Below are 22,879 nucleotides of genomic sequence, written 5' to 3'. Positions count from 1 at the left end.
ATACCCGATTTTGGGACTATTTTGGATATGTGATAAAACAAAGCTTACCATGCCAAGCGTTCACAGTATTTTCTTTTATTAGCTTTCTCCGTATACGACATACCTCCGACCGGCTTCCCTCGTATTATTTGAAGCGGGGGTATGTTTCTATCGTCGTAAACGAAACCTTGTTGGTAAAGTGCCGTGTGACACGCTTGACTTATTATATCCAATACCACAGTACGGAATTCGACCAATTTCTCTCTTACGTTTTCCACGCGTTTCATCTGTTGTATTTTTGTTTTATATATATACATATATATTAATAATAGGTAGAGCAAAATCAAATTTGATATACCAAAAAATTAAATGCGATTTTGATTAAATTACACTACTAATAGTTTATATCATAAACCTATGGAAAGTTTTTTAAGATTACGAGCAACAAAAAAAACGTCCAATCGGCTCCCAGAAATTAACTAAAGTCAATAAACTACACACATTTAGCGCAGTAGACGGGTAAGCGTGTTCGAGGCCTACTTAGCGTTAAGTTGGTATCGGGGCCTATAGAGAATACACAGTTTAAATGAGGTCGGATCGTCATATAGCGCATCGACACATCGCGGTTGAAATACAAAGAACGGTGGAAACTACCAGGAAGTACGAAAACTACGAGGAGTACATTTCATTAGACAATGTCAGAAGTCGTCGTGGCCTAAAAGATAAGACGTCCGGTGCATTCGTGTTGAGCGATGCACTAGTGTTCGAATTCCGCAGGCGGGTACCAATTTTTCTAATGAAATACGTACTCAATAAATGTTCACGATTGACTTCCACGGTGAAGGAATAACATCGTGTAATAAAAATCAAACCCGCAAAATTATAATTTGCGTAATTACTGGTGGTAGGACCTCTTGTGAGTCCGCGCGGGTAGGTACCACCACCCTGCCTATTTCTGCCGTGAAGTAGTAATCCGTTTCGGTTTGAAGGGCGGGGCAGTCGTTGCAACTATACTGATACCTTAGAACTTATGTCTCAAGGTGGGTGGCGCATTTACGTTGTAGATGTCTATGGGCTCCAGTAACCACTTAACACCAGGTGGGCTGTGAGCTCGTCCAACAATCTAAGCAATGAAAAAAAAGAAGTTCGGAGAGTTCAATGTTAAAGTAAATACGTACGAGAACTTCGATGAAATAAAAGAATGCCGTATCCATGTCTCTGGATACGTCCGCGAAACTTTTCATGTACATCTCGCAGCACATCGCCTGAACGTTGAGCAAGGCCCTCCCGAGCACTGGCGTCAGTATGAACAGGTTCTTGGCGAGTTTCGTACGAATTTTACTGAATTTTCTAAACAATATCGATTTCCTCCACACATAAAACGCTTTCCAATATCTGTACACTTTAAAAAACTTTATCTGAAAGTGACCAAATTAAACTCATATGAGTCTAAAGCATCACATCAATTATTATGTTTCGGTTTTGCTATTTGAATACGCTTTTATTAGTTTCAGACTTATGTATGTTAGTATGTAACGGAATTTTTTAACATGATTTTGACTCTCTTCAAAACGTCGGATTAACTAGAAATTTGGCATACTTATTAAGGAACGATGACAATTCAATTTAAAAAGGAAAAAATATTTAAAAATTGAAATACAACTAAAAAATGAAAAATAAATAATAGTTTAAAAAACTAACAAAATACGCTTTTATAGAAAATCCAACTAAAAAAGAGAAAATAAATTTTTTTAGTTGGTAGTATAAAAGCGTATTTTGTTAGTTTTTTTAAACCACAATTTTTACATTAATACACGGTCAGGGATAAGCGAAAGTTAGAACGGAAAGTTAGAAATTGATCCAAAATACCTATAATAACTTTAACAATAAATTGATCCTAAATACCTATAATAACTTTAACAATAACATAAAAAAAAACGCGATGAACTACGTAATTCCCCAAGCTTGCGTTATCTTTTAAGCGTTGATTTAATCTTCTCTACCTAAACGTAAAATTAACAAATATGTTTGGCGGTATCATCTTCAGTTTTCACACGCATTCGCGAAGTTGTGTTGTTCGAGTTGTCAGTAGTCTTTAGCAGCTCGGGTAGCTGCTAGAAAATCCCATCCCTCCTGGCTCGCCCACCTAACTTTATGAAACTGGAAAGGCCTAAGGCTAAGCGCGCACTACGATTTTTATTCGTTGCGATTTTTAAAGTGCGAAATAATATCGCAAACGACAATAGTTCCTACGCGCACTACGATTTATTGTCGCTTGCGGAATAGCGGAGGCAGTTATTGCAGTAAATACTGTGAAAAAGAAAGTTACCATTATATGATGGTACCTACCTGATTCTACGTAACAGAAATTTCAAGATTTTTGATTTTTTCGCAATGCGCAGGATTTGATATCACTTCATACGGTACAAAATATACATACGATTTCGTATCTGCCATTTTAAATCGCAAACGATTTATTTTCATAGTGCGCGGATTGTAGTGTTATCGTTCACAGATTTGCGATATTTTTTCGCAGCAAACTTTAATCGCAGTGCGCCCTTAGCCTATGCACCACCAGTAACTATCTTTCTTAAAAAAAAAAACAGCTTTCACAAGCTTCTTTGGTCACTAATTTCATAAATCACTACATATACAGAATTAGGCATGCCTTCATCTAATGTGTAAAAGTATATAAAATTTCTGTGAAAATTCACGAACAGTATAAAAATGAAATGTAAAACTGTAAGAAAACAAAGTAGATTCGTTTTGGTTCCACGCTGTGGTAGCGATATGACATGCAAAATTATGCAGCGTGATGCACTTACCCTACTTTCAGGCTAGACTTGACCCATGCGCGCTGCACTAACGAAATGAGATTTCCGTGTAGGTAACCACTCTACCGTGTGTGTTTTACTGAACAACTACAAACTCGTTAAATGTAAGGAAAGCAGCTTAGTAAAATATGGTACATACAAGAAAATTCGAATTCTCCAAGACAAAAAGGTTTTTCGTCACCAAAATAAGTAAAGCAAATGTTTGCCATCGATTTGGTACGCGCTATAAAGTTAAAATACATTAAAACTTGTGCAACGATTTTAAATAACTTTCATTGCATCTCGTTTTAATAAAACGCTGAAACACACACACACACACAATTCTACATTGTTTTTCGATATCATTCATTAGTATAGGGTGATGTTCAAATCGTTTTTTTATTCTGTAGAAGTCTGTTAAAATTTCTCTTATCTTTTATTATGTTTCTTAGCTTCATACTTGGTACTTACATCAGTTAGTTTTACGAAAATGGTGTATTCCTGTTCCCAAGCCGGCAATTTTGTGAAGACCATTTCGTTGGTATAATGCGTTACGCCGCAGGGACTAATAGTTAGATAATTCTTCTTATCGATTTCTTCGTAAGTTACCACTCTGAATGAAAACAGTTTTTATACTCCAATGTTAATATTTGAAGAAAAGTTTTTAAATAGCTTGATAGAGGAAAAGCTAAATTTGACGAATTCAATAAAAATAGTAATAATATTTCTTTTGTGGTATATTTTATTTTAAATAGGTAGTCTAAGTATAGTGATTGTATAGTAAATCTAAGGGTTGGACTACTGTTATGAAATACAATCAAGCCTTCGCATCTCAAAGTGGGTAGGTAGCATTCACGTTTTGATGTCTGTGGGCTCAAGGTAGTCACTTTACTTTGGATGAGCCGAAAGCTCGCTCGACCATCTAATATTATGAAAAAAGGCCTAGAAATAATTATTTTTTATGTAAAACATAGGATATATAAAATTTGAGCGCACTTTATTTTTTATTTTACTAGTAATAGAATCTAGTTGAAGCTACTTTTTTTTTTGCTCATCTTCAATTTCCTTGCAAACATGATACCCGTAGATATTATTGATCATGCATAGGTAAAGCAGGTATTCTCTTGAAAATAATCCTTAGATTTTTAAGATATATCTAAGTATAGATAATAAATTAATTTAATGAACCAACTTTAGATAGTAGGGCGTAAAATAAACGTTCTCCGGGTGCACGGCGTATATCATATAAAGGAAGCCACAGGACGGGTTCGCTCTCACGTAATCGATCACTTCCTTCTGTGACGCCACGACAGGTTTCACCTTCAAAGGATCGGTTGTGCACTCCTTACTTATTTCCACGCTGTCTCGTGACTCGCGGATTTTTAGAGCACGTTTCTTTTTTTCTTTAACATTGGCTTAAAGTGAATTAAGACTTTTTTAAACTTCATTTAGGATTCGCAATCTATATATTTAAAAATGAATTGCTGTTCATTAGTCTCGCTAAAACTCGAGAACGGTTGGTTCGATTTGGCTAATTTTGGTCTTGAATTATTTGTGGAAGTCCAGAGAAGGTTTAAAAGATAGATAAATCTTCTATCTTTTATTTATCGATTGAGGCACTACGAAGTCTGCCGGGTCAGCTAGTTTAGTGATAAATAAGTAAAATTTTATACATGTAGAACTACTTTTTCGATTTATAGCCAGTTGTTGCATTACATAAAAGTTTCGGCAACGGCAAACATATTCTGCTCATAGGTACTTAGGTTTCAGCTAGCTCATATTTAACTTTTAACCCAATTTTAACTTTAGCTGAATATTATATAGATCAGTGGTTCTCAATTTTTATTTCTCGTACCCTATAACAAAACTTTTCAATTATGAGTACCCATTACCTGAGAACTCCATACTTACTCTCCTAAAACGCATTTCGTTTCTATCATCCTACATAAATTTAGTCACGCGGTATATAAGTGAATGTACTGTATTTTACCAACCCAATGCTCGTAGAGTTTGCAATTTATCAAGTTATTAATTATAAGGTCCATTTAAAACTGTATATTGTAGATTCAAGACATTATAATAATGTTTGTATAAGTTAACTTTTAACTTCTCAGTATTTTCGCCATTATAAATATCACTATGGGACTCCGCGTACACCCAGGGGTACGCTTACCACGGGTGTTGGATTTTTTTTTAAAAAGATCATAAATTACTCTTTTTATAATATATTTTATATCGGCTTAATTTTGAACGGCCGACCAATATAGCGAATCACTCACATGTCCCATCCTCCAATTTGAGTGGCTCCAATTTTACTGGTTTTCTTTCTCTGCGGTATCTGTCATCTTGTGCAGCTTTGAATCCTGTCTGTATTGAGCAATAGAACGAATTTTAAAAATAATAATATGAAATACAATAAAATTTTATAGTATAGAAATAGTCCATTACCAATGGTTCAGGTTCCTTTTGTACATGTTCAATTTTTTCAAGTAATTTTTTGTGAGGTAAATGAAATGGTATTTCTCGAGGTTTTCTGGAGTTGAAACAAAAACGTTAAATATCTACTTTGATTAAATATGTGAAAACAATTGAAATAGCGAGGAACCGTGAGAAGCTAGCTTTAGCAGGTCATTGTAATTTTCAAATTAATAATGAAGTCAATAATTCGGGTCAAACCGCGTCAAACTAAGCCGCGTAATGTTAAGTTTTTAAATGTCAGTATACAACATTGTTCATTCTAGGTGACATCAAACTGGAACAAGCCACGCCAACGCAGGTCTGAGGTACCTATATACCTCGTAGTCACAGCGGTACAAGAACATTATATAAGTAGTGTGTAGTCTCTAGCCGCGATCTGTCCGCGGCCACAGTTGTCCGCCGACCGCTGCGACAAAGCGCACACACCACATCCCTGATACCGTAACATTAATAATTCTCAACTATATTTTTTTAAATTTCAAAGAAAAGGTAGCAATGAGTGGAATTGTGATAAACGTGAATTAATTTACCGAATATAAAAAGTTGGCACTTTTCGAACATTTCTTTGCAATACTTCTATTGCAGGCAAGGTTGTAGAAGTTCCTCTATGTTTTACTTCCTCATTCATTTTATTTGTTACATAAAAATATGTTTTAAATATTAGCTACACGCTGAAACGTATGTCAGAAGCTAACAGTCATTTGTCTGTTTCCATGGTTACATTATAATTTAAAAACTATATTAAGTAGCAGTGAATTTTCTTAGTTATGGTTAATTCGGCTAAGATAAAGTCTACGAATAAATAATAAGACTTATTATTTATTCGTAGGATATAGTACAATAATAGGAAAAAAATAATTATAAACTACAAAGTACACTGTGTAATTTTTCAAAATTTAGAAAATATAAATAAAATTACAAAAAAATTACTGTATGAAATCTGATTTTACTAAATTACCTACTTCATATATTTCAAAGATATTTTATTAACTGCATTCTGAAATTTCTCTGCATGATATATTCACTGTTATCTATTTTAATAAAATTTATCAGGCTTTGTGAGAAAAATATTTTTAAATATGCCGCCACTATGGTTTTCTATTTCGCTCGCTCTTTCACAGAACTCATAAATGAATACTATTGATCGGAAGCTGTGGTTCTACACATAGACACAGCAGTACAAAATGACCACGCCCTTATGATTGGAATATCCTGCATGACCAACAATTTAATCGACTAAAATGAAACTAGAAAATTTAATCAGTACTTGTAGAGTGCAGTGTAGTCTATAGGACGCTTAAAGCTAAAATTGTACTTGGGGATTTTTGGCGAAAATGAGAGGAGCAAAGTTGTGTGATTTGTTTTATTTTAATAGTTAAATGCTTCTTCAGATTTAAATGTGTAATAACGGTAGTTTACGGTCCAATTACCATTTATAAAAGTGTACAAATATCGGAAAATGAAGCAATTCTCGTATTCTTCCACAAAATCTACTCAATAAATTTGAATAAATTCCAACCATCATTTCCATCTATCTCCATCCCATTTCATCTGGTTTCATTTAATCTCATTCCAATTGATTAAAGTCTCAAATTAATCTATTTTATCACATTTACTTCATATCATTTTTCACATAAGATCAAAATTTAAGATGAACTAAGATTTGGCTTAAAAGTCTTGTTACCAGACCGTAAAACTTAAAAAAACGACTATTACCTAGGTAGGTAGGTATACAGTGTCAGTGCGTATTCGCGCTGTTTTGTATTTTAATTTTAGGGATTTTATCATAAAGTTACCTCGTTTTTTCTCGAGAGAAATTCTGCCACTTACTATGACATAATACATACTTGAAGTTATTTCTGTAATCCCATGCAAATTAAGGTAAAACCGTGAACATTGTGATAACTTTCACTTAGGCGTCTTTCTATATGTTACATTTCTACAAAAACTTGAATGAAACTGAAGGCTAACAGTAAAAACTAACTATGAGAATCATTCTGCTACAACAATAGATCGTTATTTATAAATAATAAATGGTCACATCATTCAATTTTCATTCGGTTAAAATACACTGAATGAAAATATTTTTTGAAATAAACATTTGTTCCAAACTGTGTATAAACGCTTCACTAACTTCTTTAAATATTCAATATAAAAATAAAAGAAAATAAGAAAAGGAATTGAAACCCTTCTGGACATGTATTGATAGATTTAATTATTAATTGCCTTCTTCTGAACAGTTGACCAAAACATAAAATTTGAGAATTACAATCTAATAATTGGATGTAACAGAAAGGATAAAAATAAATATATGAAATCTTAAAAAAAAATTTTTAGACCAAGCTCAGATTGATGAAAGCCATTTGTTGAGCAATCACAGCATTTTTTTCCTTTTTTATTGCTTTTATCTTCTCATCAACATTGTTTTGCCTATCCACAATGTTTTTTCTTGTGAATTAATTCCTCTAATATACCATACAAAGTAGATATAAAAAACAATGATGTTCCACAGATTCAATGGACTCCTCAACATAAACCCTCAGTATATGCTTCATAAGAAGCTCATAGTATTAGCTACCATCAAGGAATTGAATGGCGATGTATTATTACGCCAGTAAACTGAATGAAGCTTCATGTAGTGGTTGCAATATAAAAGTGCCCCCAGCACCAACGGAGCCAGCACCAGTTCCCCCAACATCCAGTAATCATGCTTCTCTAACTTCTGACCCAACTTTATTACACGGCACTGGACTTTCATACTATGATGTAAGTTATTTCTGAAATGAATAATAGTAGTATTGTGGTTCAGTAATAATTACATATAGATGATTAAAATTAACGAATCAATAATATTTTGGTGTCTCATAAATCAGCTATTGTTTGTCAGAAAATATGATCGTTATTAATATTTTTTTATTGAAATTTACCTGTTACAAATAACAATTTAAAAAAAAATCATATTAAAACAACAAATGTGTGTATTATACATTAACACTTTATAAATAATTGTATGATTGTAATTCAACCACTATAAAATGGCTAATTCGATTTGAATGAAATTTACACAAAGATAGTTTATGGCCTGTGATATCAAGACAGTTTCCATAATAAAAAATAACATGATCCAGTCCACACTGGGTGTATATGTTATTATAAACACAAAACTGTGATAAATTAGGAATTTAACGCTGTTGGGGTCTTCAAGTATTATATATAATATTCATTTCAAAGACTGAGATACAAAATAATTCTCTAAAATTGCTGTTTAATATATTAATAACATTTTCAATTTACACCTAGCAGTTATTGTGATTAAGAAATATGAAATATATGTAACCATTTTAATAGCTCTAGTAAAAGAAGATTGCTCAGTTATTTAACTATAAGCAATACACAGAACATTTCATTTCACTATGGAATTTTTTTTTTTATAGACAAGGTAAAATGTATCACTTAATTTTAAACCTTTAGATATATTCCAGCATGCTTAATTTTTTTTAATATTTTTCATTTAAAAGACAACTAAGCTCACTTTGAAACAATAATTTATAATCTTTGTATAAAAATAATCAATTTTATTTGTTTAATACCTTCCTAATTTTAGGAGGATTGAACATAATGTCTCAACAAACTATTATTTTCAGAATGACGATTATTACTCAATGGTGAGAGGTAATAAGTTTATGTCTGAAAACTCATGTAAGCACATAGTAATGAATGGTGGCATTAATTTTGTAGCTACTCAAAAAGTTGAAGGTCCACAGGTATGTTCCATTCGATAAAAGTGCAAAATACTTGCCATAACTTAGTATAAATTTAAATTGAAATAACTTTTTGTTTTGTCCAGTTGTCTACAGTTCTTACTCCTGGTGTAAAGGCTATTCCAAATCATCCCTACACAAATTGCACTACTGAAAAATCAGACATAGAATATAGAGATGGTCAAATTGTGAGCGCCACATTAGATACACTGGTGGAAATGCTTCGTCCTGGGGCAAGCAAATCTTTCACGTTTACATTTTTACTATGTTCTCGACTCTACCTAAAACCTCATGAATTACTCAGCAAACTTTGTAAACTATATTTCAGAAACTATGACAAAGTAGTGAGTATGTTTATTTCAATTACATGTGAACAAAGATTATATTGAGAGGTGAAAATGTCATGTATTAAGCGAAATGTCGCTTAACCCACAAGTTTCACCCCTCCATATATTTTGTATGATTTTTTATATATTTTCATAATTTTATTCAGGGAAAGGCAGAAGTCAAAGATTTAGTCGAAAAAGAATTGAATGACATGATAGCTCTTGTGAGAGTGCTCCGTCAGTGGACAAGCATGTTTCCTTATGATTTTCGTGATGATAGAGTAATGGCCCTGGTTCGTAGTATTACACAAAGGTACAGTTTTCATATTGTATATTCTCATCAACTCATATTTAAGTTTGAGTTGGTGGTTAGGTTGAGCGATATATAAGTATAATATATGTTTTGAATTGTGTTGTATTCTATAGATGTGCAGCAGAACATATGGAATCAGTTCGAGTTGAAATGTCAACAACTTTAGAGAAATTACTCGACAAACTAACAGCTTTAGAACAGTATGAAGAGTCACTAGTGGATATAACTCAAGTGTCTTCACTGGATCAGCTGTCTCAGGTGATAAATCATAGTATCAAAATAGATTGCTGTAGCTATTTTCATTTATTGCGTTGTAATCAATATTGGTATATGAGTGATAGGAATGTTTAGTGCTGTGTAAACTAAATAGGGTTTGCCAAAAACGCATTATTGCTTCACGGCAGAAATAGGCGGGGTGGTGGTACCTACCCGTGCGGACTCACAAGACGTCCTACCACCAGTAATTACGCAAGTTATAATTTACAATGTTGCTAGCGGCATTAAGTTTGTAGATATAACTTACACTTGACAACTCATTCACTCGTATATGCATTAAAAAAATAGCTTTGTTAACAAGTATCATATGAAACGTATCATATTCATCAAAGAATTTATGCTGTGTCATATTCCAATAATGAATACCGATCCCAGCATTACTCGTGGCCAGAATATGAGTAAGTGTATTTGTTTTCGCGGCGAATGCAATTTATAACGAAACTTTTTTTCTTGAAACGTTCAATTCATTATTTCCATTCATTGTAATTATTTAGTCTTCATACAATTATGATTTTATTATGGTCCTTGAAATTTATGATCATTTGCATCCTTTTATTGTATGTATTTGTTCATTTTGGCTAGTTAGTACCTAATCAATTAAAAATGAAATAGCAAGTCGATATAAAAATTTATATAATCATTTTTTTAAGTCTGACGATCCTGGTCAATGTACCAGGCAATAGTAACAAAATGATTGTACTGTTATCGGCTCTTGATACGTGTGCTATTCTTCAAGTAAATCGGATGTCTTATGGTTATTGAAAGTGTCGGTAAAAGGTTTCGATACATAGATAGATATAGGTCAACATTTAAGTGTGTTTAAACAAAGACAAGCTCGCCTGAGTTTGTTGAGTTTGGATTGTGGATCTTTATGGAACAAGAGCTTAAACCACTACTAATGACGTTAAACGACTATGTTACCCAAGATCCGATATAAAATAAAGAATTTTGTATTCGATTTCTTTAATGAATACATATTAATAATTATGACACTAAAGTTTGCTTATTACGACTAGGTTATGACGAATAACGAGTTTATTTCGATATGAAGGGTGAGACAATGTATTGTACATTGAGATTTAGACTTTATGTTTTAACGTAGATGACTGCATTCACGTTGCGTTGTAATTCATGTGGATGTCTACAGGCTCCGGTAAATACATAGCAGCGGTAGGGCCCTTTTAGAACAATAAAATCCTGTTCTAAATCAATTGGTGCATTTTAAATTGTCTTAATAAAGAAACATAATAACGTTGTAACATTTTAAGGGCGACATCCTGACACTCGGTCTAACCCCTGTCGAGCTGGCCAATCAACTTACCATAGTGGAGTTGCACAGACTATCGTTTGTCGGTCCCGAAGAATTCGTTCAGACATTTGCTCCAATCCATCCACCGCAGTCCACGTCTGCCTGTAAAACTTCTATAAGCCTACATCATATCGATACTAAGTGCACGAGAAATCTAGAAGCGTACGCCGATTGGTTCAACAGGCTGAGTTATTTAGTTGCAACGGATATATTGAAGGTAATGTTTTGATTTCCCGCGCGTATTTTCACGATAATTTACTCATCAAATTTCAAAACACTCGGTTTGATAGAATACCTCTATTTTATAGGGAGTGAAGAGTAAATACAGAGCTCGGGTGATTGAACAGTGGGTGATGACTGGAAGAGAATGTTTTAATCTTGGCAACTTTAATTCTCTCATGGCCATAATCAGTGCACTGAACATGTCTCCGGTCATGAGATTGAAAAAAACCGTAAGTGTATAAGCGTTAAGTGAACTACGTCTTTTTTTATTGCTTAGATGGGTGGACGAGCTCACAGCCCACCTGGTGTTAAGTGATTACTGGAGCCCATAGACATCTACGACGTAAATGCGCCACCCACTTTGAGATATAAGTTCTAAGGTTTCAAGTATAGTTACAACGGCTGCTCCACCCTTCAAACCGAAACGCATTACTGCTTCACGGCAGAAATAGACAGAGCGGTTGTACCTACCTGTGCGGACTCACAAGAGTTCCTACTACCACTAAATACGCAAATTAAAATTTGCGGGTTTGATTTTTATTACACGATGTTTATTCCTTCACCGTAAAAGTCAATCGTGAACATTTGTTGAGTACGTATTTCATTAGAAAAATTGGTACCCGCCTGTGGGATTCGAACACCGGTGCATCGCTCAACACGAATGCACCGGACGTCTTATCCTCTAGGCCACGACGACTTCAAAATATGTATGATAGATGTTAAGCGAGAGAACAATATAACATTTATGTTTCAGTGGAGTCGAACGTCAGCGGTTTGCGGTCAACAGTTGAGGCAGCTCGAATTGTGCGTTGAACCTACAGGAAATCATGCGCGGTACGTATTGTTTGGCTTTGCTTGATACGTTTGCAATGCGAAATGTGTAAAACCTTTCAATCTCAGTTATTAAATCAAAAATATCTCTATACAATAATTGAAATAGTTGTCTTCCTTGTAAAAATGATCATAAATGCTAGTTGTTAATCTACTAATAAGCATTGGCTTAGAGTAGCTATCAAAATTAAGGCCATCAGCGTAAAAATGGCCTAACCCACATTTTCAAAATTGGTGCTTCTAAATTGCAATTTATTTGAAACAAAATAAATGTTGACGCAAAAACGGCCTATACTTAGTTTCAGCGGTAAATAAGAGATGGCTTTGGAAGTATTGTTTTCGGGCATATTATTATTGCCTACGAAGCAGGGTAAAATTAAATTCAAACCTCGATATCTCCATACTAACTATGATAAGCTTATTCCACTTTTGCGTCGACGGCCTCAAATAAAGTTGAAGAGAAATTTGCGTCTAATCAGTAAACTTTTATTTACTTCCATTTTATTTATTGTCAAATCACAATAAAGTCATATTTATCTACTGGATATTATATTTATACAAATAATAATAATAAAATAATGTTAATCATAATATCAAAAAATTTCAAAAATTTTATTCAATCATAATATCATAATATAAAAAAAATATTAAAATCGTTTTGGTTTGGGGAACTTTTAATTTAAATAATGTACATATGGCGAATTTTTTAAATGTGGGCGAAGTACGAAATCCGAAAATACGAAGTCTATCGATAAATGTTTATGGAAATCACATAATTCATTTACAGAAAAACGAAATGGAGCTTTAGATTTTTTTTAATCCATATCTCCTATTACCTATAGTATCCGCTTACTTTCAAACAAAACTCCATAATGTTAACCTAATCTATCTCTCTATCTATCTAAATAGGACCAAATTCTGAAAAGTAATCTAAATTCCTAAATTGTTTTACTATTTTTGTCGATTCGAAAAACTATTAGGCAAAGCTCACCCATTCAGCGTTAAGCGAATACGACGGTATCTCAAGTCTTAATTAAAATAGAATTAACATTTCGACCTTATATCTAATGGAGTGTGGGACTATTCCCACCGGTGATAGCACTTGTGTACTTAGTGCGAGTTTTTTAACTTCTCGATCGCGTAAAAGTTACTGAAATTTGTATGAAGGGAAGCTGTTCTAACCCCATACAAATTCAAATTTTTTAACTTCTCGATCGCGTAAAATTTAACACAAATTTGTATGGAGGGGGAAGCTTTTCCAACTCCATACAAATTCGAGCTATTTAACTTCTCGATCGCGTAAAAGTTAACACAAATTTATATGTAGGGAGGGAAGCTTTTCCAACTCAATACAAATTCGAGCTATTTAACTTCTCGATCGCGTAAAACTTAACTCAAACTTGCATGGAGGCAAGCTGTTCCAACTTCATACAAATTTGAGTTAACTTTTATGCGATTGAGAAGCTAAAAACCTCGCAATAACCACACAGGACATAATATGAGTAGTGGACTATAAATGCGATTTTATGTGGAATCCATGCATCTTTATTACATTTTTTGGTTTATTACAAATTTTGTTTATTAAAATTTAGTGCCCATGTGGGCTTACAACACGCCTTAGTACCAGTAAAAATATTTGAAACTAGCGACCCGCCCTCGCTTCTCTTCGGAAACATTAAAACACACATGAAACCAAAAAAAATAATCATCAGGGACAATATCGGCTTCTAATGGAAAAATAATTTTTCAAATCGGTCCAGTAGTTTCGGAGCCTATTCGAAACAAACAAACAAACAAATCTTTCCTCTTTATATATAATTAGTAGTATAGATTAGGTTAATTAGGTTAACTGTCTGTAAAAATTTGAAAATAATATTTTGAGTAATATTAAAAAAAAGTTTTTTGTAGATTTGACACATTGAGTTTTCGATTTTCGTCAAATATTATCGTATTTTGTGGTTCATTTTAGCATTTTTAATTTCCCCGCGTAATCTCATTTAGTCACACCGACTTTGAATATTGCTATTGAAAATATTTTGCGATCATACATATACATACTCGTACCTTAAGAGTTCACTATTTATGCATAATACACACTGTGCGAATAAAAAACATTAAACACCTTGCCGCGATTGACAAATACAATAAGTGTCATTAATTATACTAGTGGTTCCGCAGTAGTCGAAATTTGACTATAATGAACGTAGTTTTCACGTAGTTTTCTTTTTTATATTCATTTTATGTTCTGTAGGCAAACTTTTTTCGACAAATAATATTAAAGATAAACAATATTAACCTATTCTCAATTTGACCACAGATTTTAAGCAATAACAAAAGTTTGACAATAAACAAAGAATATATATAAGTATGTATGTTTGTCAAATACATGGTAGTGTGTGTAATGTTTTTTTATTCATTTAATGTATTATTAATGCATAACTTTAAAAATATATTAGCATTCTGCACTCCTTCCCTATATTCTCGATAAGTGTGGGAAATTTCATACTTCTCCGTCCGCGCAATTTTCGTAAAAAGAGGTACAAAGTTTTTGTTTTACGTAATATATAGATTAATATGAACATGAAGCTTTTTTTTAAAGGGTTTTTATGACCTGGTAATTAAGGCCTTTTTAGGTCATGTCTTATTTTAATTTATATTCTTATTTTTATGAAAAATCATAATATGGAGTGAAATGTAATGAAATGAGATGAGATGATATGGGATGAAATATAATGTCAGTAAACTGGTGGTCACTTACTGAGATTTTTGCAGAGGACTTCTTGTAGGATCCCGAGAAGTTACGTCCAGTGGTTTTGTTTCATTTTCCCACATTTGTACACTTACACAGATATTAAACAGTTAATAAACCACCGTTATTATACATTTAAACCTGAAGAAACACTAAATAGACAAAATAAAACAAATCACACAACTTCACTCCCCGCGTTCCCGCCAAAAAGTCTGAAGCTAAATATAATATACTCGATAAGAAAACAGGTTCATTTACCGCAGATATCGTGCGGCCCTGGCGGCTGCTCCTACTGAAACAGCCGTGCCGTTGCTTTCTGTTACGTGTAGAGACTTGCATTTTGCTAATCAGGGATCCCCTTCCAGGTCAGTTTTTTCTTCTTTTTTTTTCGTACCGCTTTTCCATAATTATTTATTCATCTATCTTTAATGAATGCCCCTGAATCGTCAATAACTATATAAACTATATTATTTATTTTACGAATTGTGATATTTTTAGTAGTCGATTTAACTTATTTAAATCTAGTACTTTTTACGGTTGTCGAGAGCCGTAGACATTATTAAATCTCACGTTAATAATTTTCATTTTATTTCATTTGGGAAGTTTCTAAAACTACAGTTTTATTTATTTATTAAACCTGCTTTATATCATTATGAATATCATCTATTTTATGTTGTACTGCCAAATTTAGTTGCCTGTAGTTTATATGTGTAGAAAAGGCGATGGTTTAATTGACCATCATAGTCCATAAATGCACCACCGCGAATGCCTTCGCATACGTTGAAGTTCAAGTTTAAAATCGCATTGAAATAATGGTTCGCATTCTAATCGAAACGCACAATCGATTCAAATCAACTCTATAAAACATTCTGAAAGCCGTAAAATAATTTTAAATAATTATTAGACATCGATAGTACTGTGATAGAATATATCCCATAGAAACGAAGTGATCGGCGCATGGATACAAACTAATTTACACGATTACTTTTACATATTGGATTTAATAAGCTATTGACTTGTGTTCTTATATTTATAAGGTTGTCCGGTAATCGCGTGAATTTTGAAAAGTGCGCCCTGTTGAGTAAGCACGTTAGTACGCAGTTAGCTAGCAGACGGCTCACCACTGATCAGTCACCGACACCCGCGCCTCCTTCACCTCACCCCTCTGTCTGGAGATACCTCAACGACAGACCTACTCTCACCGAACCAGGTAACATTCCAATAACAATAAGAACTTATTCTGTTTGTTATTAATTTGTTGATGATATAAAATGGTTACTAAAATCTTGGTTTAAAAATTGTATTGTTATTTTACAATGAGTGGACACGAATCAAGATTTTGGGGAAAGTAAATATAATAGGATATTATAACATATATAGTATATAATAATGTCTATGTATATAAATGAATGTTTTGTGGGAGTGTATAATGAAGTTAACCTAATGATTTTATTGGTGTTATAATACCTACTTAATCTATTCAGGCATATTTTTTGTGTTACACTTTGTTCCTTCGGTCACATTTTTGTCTGCTCGTAATTTGCTGGAAGAAGACTAATTAGTAGATCGCCTTTTTGTATATTTTATTTTAAATCTTTTGTTTTTTAATTGTTTTATATACAATAAGGCATATATATAAATACTAAATAATAAACCAGTTCAATTATTATAAATATTGGAACAGATATAATACAAAGTGACATCAAAATAATTAGGTATAAATTTCAGCATTGGAATTGGTATCGTTTGAACGCGAGCCCCCTGTTGATCATCTGGAGAAAGAACGACTAAAACGTCTTCGCGGCTCGAGCTAAAAACTACATTTTCTTTTAAAAGAAGATGACATATATTTTTTCGTACATTTTACAGTAAAACTAGATTCAGGAAATACAATATAATAATTGATTTTTAATTTTTGAGAGGTTCTAATTAAGAACATATGTATTATTATTACACGTCTATGTAAAGTAAAATAAGTCGTATATAATAAATATTGGCCGCCATTGATAGATTATATATATTTTTAAAAGTTTATAACTAGACAACTACGAATAAATAATTATTTATTCGTAGCTAGACAATCCAAAATAGTCACTATTAAATTCATCAGCTAGATTATCTCATAAGTAAGTAAGACATCCAATTTATATTTATTAAAATAGCAATATAAAACAAATAAATAAAACATTCTTAAAAAAGGCTACATAATACAACGCGCGGCGTATTTAATGTAATTCGTGAAAATAACTAAAACTAATTACTACTTAATTTTTAAATTATTATATGTCAGAGTGCATTTGGTAATTTTTAATTGAGACTCATTTCAGGTTGTTTTCGGTATAACATTAATTTATTTGATATATTTTTAAATCGGATTAAGTTTTGATCTTGTGAGGAGACATTACAGATTTGGTAGTCGCCGGATGTCATGAACATATCATTAAGTCGATTTTTAAATCGATTTTTCGGTCTTCATCAAAACACCTTCGGATTTTTTAAATAAAATTCAGTTCATCTTCAGTTCATGAACAAAAGTTGAAGTTATTTTTCATTTAAACGAACAATAAAACTGGGCGTCAAGTCCAGATAGTGAGATATTGAACTTAGGTTACAAGTGTAGTTTTTGTACTGTGCACATTACTTCTTGTTTTGGTTGCCATGTAAGCAACGACAACGTACGTGTTCTGACATTTTGGTATTGACGCTCATTTGATCCCGTCATTCGAATTCGTCGATATTTTTTTTGTCTCCATTTCTCGCCGTCTTTAATTTAGTACTGGCATTACATTTTTGGGCTATAGTGAATCGATCGAGTTTTTCTTTTTTCACCACTACCATGTTATCAAAGGTTTTTTTTTTATTGCTTAGGTGGTTGAACGAGCTCACAGGTGTTAAGTGGTTACTGGAGCCCGTAGACATCCACAACGTAAATGCGCCACCCACCTTGAGATATAAGTTCTAAGGTCTCAGCATAGTTACAACGGCTGCCCCACCCTTCAAACCGAAACGCATGCCGCTTCACGGCAGAAATAGGCAGGGCGGTGGTACCCACCCGCGTGGACTCACAATAGGTCCTACCACCGGTTAGTCGACTGCGCAGTCTGAACTAGCAGTGAACAAAGGCTTTAGAAGTTTTATCATCATTAAACGCCATTAGGAGTCTGCCAAATAGTGCTAATTAATTTTATCGAATTATGAAATCAAAAAAAAATTGCACTATATTCTCAAGAGACATTGTATTTGAATTTTGTTAATACAGAAATATGTATAGGGAAATTCAAACTCGGAAAGCGCACGTATTTGGTCCTGTTTTTCTTGAGTCGAGGTTCGTACCTCCGTGGTTCCCGCGCATAGGAGCGCAAAATATAAAATATGGGATTCGGCGGCCGACACGTATTTAGTCTTAAAAAAACCTTATTTTATAGTATAATTACAACTAGACCAAGTCTCAAAAACTTAAACTTATTATGTGCTTCTAGGTATGTCTTATTATTTAATTACTTCGTGACTGCCAAAACTGTAATGTAATTAATTACCATATAATGTTTTTTTAAGGAAAAATATTCTCAAATTAGTTATGTTTACATACAGCTCCTGCAAACCTAAAATATAACTACATTATTATAAACATAAAAATACGCATCATTCGTGCTCCAGTGGTATAAAAAAGATGTTCAGATCATCAATGAGGCCATTTAAATTGTTAGTTCCTTACATGACAGTATTTATTTTACACTAAAAATCTCGCCATATTAATACTCTTACATACTAGATATGTAACTATTTACTTTTAATTTTTGTACGCTGAAAATTGATCTCATTCATTTTTTAAATTTATTTTAAAATATAGTTAATGGACATTAAAGTGGTTTGCGTTCACGAGAAAATTGAAATTCACCTATTTTTTTTATTTTTCTTTGTCTATGGTGTATTTTTGTATTTTTTTCAGTATTACAAGTATCTTAATATTATGTGTGTGGTGTGGTGAATATATAATTAGTTACTTGTGAAAATATAATGTAATCACAAATCGCTTAGGAAATAAGAATGTGAAATTATTGACATGCCGTAATGGCTGAGTCGTTCACGACTATAATAAAAGTTAACATAATATATTACTTAAAAAATGCTCTCTATTTACTAGCGTTTATTATTGGGAAGGGCCACATAATTAACTATTATTTGCTCTATTGAATTTTACGTTGAAACGTTGCATGTTCAGTGGAAATTGTATTACACTTTGTGTGATATTTGAACTTAATAAACACAATTGGTTTCTGTTAATGAGTATTTGCAATAATAGTACAATGAAAAAAATGGGTCCAAAAACTTACTCATATAGGATAGAAATCTTGCAAATGTTTTCGAAGTTTTGATGTCTTGGAATCGATTTGAGTGTGAATTTAGTAATTAATTTGACAGGATCAGAGTTACGCAATTCCATTAACGAAGATTTGTCTAATATATATGCATGTATAATATATATAATATAATATTATTCAATTAACAATACTGCAATAACATACGCATATTTCGTGTTATATATTCGAAAGAAAAAAAAGTACATGAAAAGTTATTACTACATAACTTTTTATTTTTAAATATGTGCAATTTATTTGCGCTTATGTATATCGCGGATGTTTGCGGGCAATAATATTAAACATTAATATGAGCAATAATCTGAATTATTACGCAATTTGAATATCATATCAAATGTTTCGTTGTTGTAACGGATAGCTTGTATTTTTGTAATGTTTATACGCGTCATAACGTGGATAAGTTGGTGTCAGATTAGGGAATATATTATTAGTATTTATTAGTACATACATACACATACGTATATTATTTAATTTATCGTATGACGTAACAAACTGATGTTGGAAGACAGCGAAAAAATCACTGCCACTAAAAAAAAATTATCTCAATCCAAACTAAGTTGTAGTACAATGTCTATTGAATGTTCAAATTATAATTTGATTGTATTTTAATTATTTTAATGTTATTGTTTTGTTCAATTAAAATTATTTTTAAGACAAAAAACGGAAGCTAGACTACCTTACCACCGACTAGGTATTTTGTTTTATTTATTGTTATTTTTTAAGTTAGTTTTTACGAATTTACTTTTGAACTACAAACGCAATTTATGTACTTAATAACTTATTTCCTTTAAATTTAATGTATTAAAAAAATTAGTCTGTATTGTATTTTAATATTAATTTTGTAATGCTTTAATATAAAATTTTGATGCCATTATAGACTTATCATGAATCTCAAGAATAAAATGATTAAAATTAACAATTAATATTCGTTCTGTGCATTTAGTTTTATATGTCGTTCCAATTTATTCATTTTCGGTTTGCACTTTAACAACGCTACATCTTAGTTTGATTTCGAAAAAAAAAAAACTTGAAATTTCGTTACATTATAGAGATCATGTAAGTATATTATATCAATTACAAAGACTTATCGATAAGTGAATAATCATTGATGTCTATTTATTCATAAAAAAAAGAGATTGTTACGCATTGTTACCTGACAACATTCCACGTATCAGACTGAGTGTATTTGTATTTATTGTGTGAAAAAATATAAGAAAAGACTATAATGTAATAACAGTATTGGCTGCTTTAATTGTTATAGTGATTCATATATAAAATTATATTCAATAGCGTACATGTTAAAATAATAGAAATATATAGAAAAACACAATTTCGTGAGCCTTTAAGTAATCAATGACAATAACGCAGCATTCTCATCGAGCGTTCATACGTGAAGTTCCGAAGTGTTCTCATAGTCAGCAACGTCACGTGACTACCTCCAGAACTTACTGAGATAGTATCGAAACAACTGAAGAACCATCAATGTGTTTATTTGACTTGCAGCATTTGGCTAGCTATTATATCGGTCCTAGGTAATGTAAGTTAGACGGGATCCCGGCGATTCGTGTTATTATTGTTGCTGATTATATTGCTAATGCAATTTTATATATAAAATTTTAACGAAATATTTTGTACGTCGTTTGTAAAATTTTAAAATGTTTCAATGGAGCTATTGAATTTTTAATTCTAATTATCTATCCTGTGATACGTGATCCTCGATGTCTACGACTAACATTCCTCGTCTGTTCTATCTATCGTTGTGCTCATTTTAAATTTTTATTCATCACCTATAATGTATTACTTCATAGTAGCTCAAATTATCAATTTCAACTTGTCATTTAAAAAAAAAAAAACCTAAATGTCACGAATTCTAAAATTAATTTAAATTGAATTTTGAAACGGAATATCTAAAACTAAGAAATAATTATCGTGTAAATTGGAATAAATAATAATTGTTGTATGAGTTGTTTTTTTTTTTCATCTATTATTAGCCCCATCCTTCTATAGACACGCATTTACTTTACACAATGAAAGAGGATTGACGCCTATTTGTATATGTATACATAATTATTTAAAAAATTATAATGAAACAGGTTTCAATTCCTGGCCCAGGTTTTATAAGCAGATATGAGAGACATTACAAAGTGAACAAGCCCAGCCCGTACCGATACAAGATTATATTGGTATAACCGGTCAAAAGGGCTGTGGTTTCATACTTGCGCAATTTTATCCATTGAAATATAATTTACACCTAACTGCTTTAAGTTTACTGAGCATTAGATCGTGGAAACATATTATATAATACATTGTCTATACTATAAATAAAATACGTTGATGTTTTCACTATTATTAATCAACGTATTTTATCTTTTATTAATAGCTGACTTCCTAGTGCCTCAATTGATAAATAAAAGACCTAAACTTTTGTATAAAATAAACTTAAAACAAACAAAAAGAATCCGTTCCACGGGGGACGCATCAAAGGGAAAACAAAATTGTTATTTTTATTTAATTCCGAGCATTTTCATATTTATCTACCTTTTAAACCTTCTCTGGACTTCCAGAAATAATTCAAGACCAAAATTAGCCAAATCGGTCCAGCCATTCTCGAGTTTTAGCGAGACTAACGAACAGCAATTCGTTTTTATATATACTTAGTCTGGCCATAAATACTGTTACAAAGGAAAACAAAAAAAATTCTATGGCAAATAACATTTATTACTTTTACAGTGTGTTAGTTTAATACATAAATATAAAACAATTTAAAGTATAAAAAGCTTATTCGAAGTGGTCTCCATTGGCTGCAATACAGTCCTTTAAACGTTAAGGCCAGTTATCAATAGAAGCACGCACTCTTTCCATGGGAAAAATTTTCCCTGCCAATCGTACGGATTGTTTTAGGGACGCCTCCAAATTATCATGGCGTTTAGAGCAAGCCGTACTCTTTAAAACTGACCATAAATCATAATCCAGCGGATTAAGATCGGGACTAGACGACGGCCAGTCTTCAGCTCTGATGAAGTCCGAAACGTTCGTTTCCAACCAAGACTGCGTAGACCGAGCTTTATCACCTGGCGCCGAGTCTTGCTGGAAGGACCATTGACCATTGAATTGAACATGGTGTTGTTAAGAGGCTTCAAGGCTCAAGAATGGTATCTTGATACACTTGTGCCGATGTTTTGATACCTTTTTCACAAAAGTATGGCCCAGTCACTCCTTCATAGCTAATACCCCACCAAACCATCACTGAAGTCGGATAGTGCCCACGTTGCACTCTGTCGACTAATTGGGAAGCTTCCTTAGAGCTTTGAGCATTACACGGTCATTTTGTTTGTTAAAATGTTACTCAATTGTAAAAATTTTCTCATCCGTAAACAAAAAATTTCTATGACCTCCCTTTGCGTACCGCTTCAGTAGTTGTTTCGATTTTACCACCCTATTCT

The 22,879-nt window shown here is 32.5% G+C and overlaps 2 protein-coding genes across 4 annotated transcripts in view; one reads left to right on the top strand and one right to left on the bottom strand.

Annotated features, from left to right (window-relative positions):
• The window catches only part of LOC101743697 (dynein axonemal heavy chain 6), a 46,751-nt gene extending 40,357 nt beyond the window's left edge, over positions 1–6,394 (bottom strand). The window contains exons 1-8 of one of the 3 annotated variants that reach the window (XM_021350378.3): positions 6,233–6,394; positions 5,801–5,941; positions 5,241–5,325; positions 5,072–5,159; positions 3,985–4,207; positions 3,264–3,405; positions 1,158–1,397; positions 49–266 (exon numbers count right to left, since the gene is read on the bottom strand). In XM_021350378.3, coding sequence (XP_021206053.2) covers positions 49–266; positions 1,158–1,397; positions 3,264–3,405; positions 3,985–4,207; positions 5,072–5,159; positions 5,241–5,325; positions 5,801–5,898 — 1,094 coding nt within the window. In that variant the 5' untranslated portion in view covers positions 5,899–5,941; positions 6,233–6,394. Of the gene's footprint in view, positions 1–48; positions 267–1,157; positions 1,398–3,263; positions 3,406–3,984; positions 4,208–5,071; positions 5,160–5,240; positions 5,326–5,800; positions 5,942–6,228 lie in introns of all 3 variants that reach the window. The other 2 variants (XM_062668982.1, XM_062668985.1) reach the window with 2 other exon arrangements.
• Positions 6,395–6,919: 525 nt separating this feature from the next.
• On the top strand, positions 6,920–21,396 carry LOC101741018 (ras-GEF domain-containing family member 1B). The gene is made up of 12 exons (XM_004929820.5): positions 6,920–7,151; positions 7,783–8,036; positions 8,915–9,034; positions 9,118–9,375; positions 9,525–9,670; positions 9,784–9,928; positions 11,215–11,472; positions 11,564–11,707; positions 12,232–12,311; positions 15,321–15,422; positions 16,095–16,267; positions 16,786–21,396. The coding sequence occupies exons 2-12, from the start codon at positions 7,863–7,865 to the stop codon at positions 16,869–16,871; spliced, it is 1,686 nt and encodes a 561-aa protein (XP_004929877.2). The 5' UTR covers positions 6,920–7,151; positions 7,783–7,862; the 3' UTR covers positions 16,872–21,396.
• The last annotated feature ends 1,483 nt before the right edge of the window (positions 21,397–22,879 follow it).

The sequence above is a fragment of the Bombyx mori genome, chromosome 1, assembly GCF_030269925.1.
Source record: "Bombyx mori chromosome 1, ASM3026992v2".
NCBI classification, from domain to species: Eukaryota; Metazoa; Arthropoda; class Insecta; order Lepidoptera; family Bombycidae; genus Bombyx; species Bombyx mori.
This window is presented reverse-complemented; position numbering and strand designations above follow the sequence as displayed.

Bases quoted from the DNA above. Each gene is read 5' to 3' on its own strand.
- LOC101741018 (XM_004929820.5), top strand. From the start codon at position 7,863: ATGGCGATGTATTATTACGCCAGTAAACTGAATGAAGCTTCATGTAGT. The intron at 8,037-8,914 runs GTAAGTTATTTC...TATTATTTTCAG, and splicing joins CTGGACTTTCATACTATGAT to AATGACGATTATTACTCAAT. The intron at 12,312-15,320 runs GTACGTATTGTT...CATTTACCGCAG, and splicing joins CCTACAGGAAATCATGCGCG to ATATCGTGCGGCCCTGGCGG.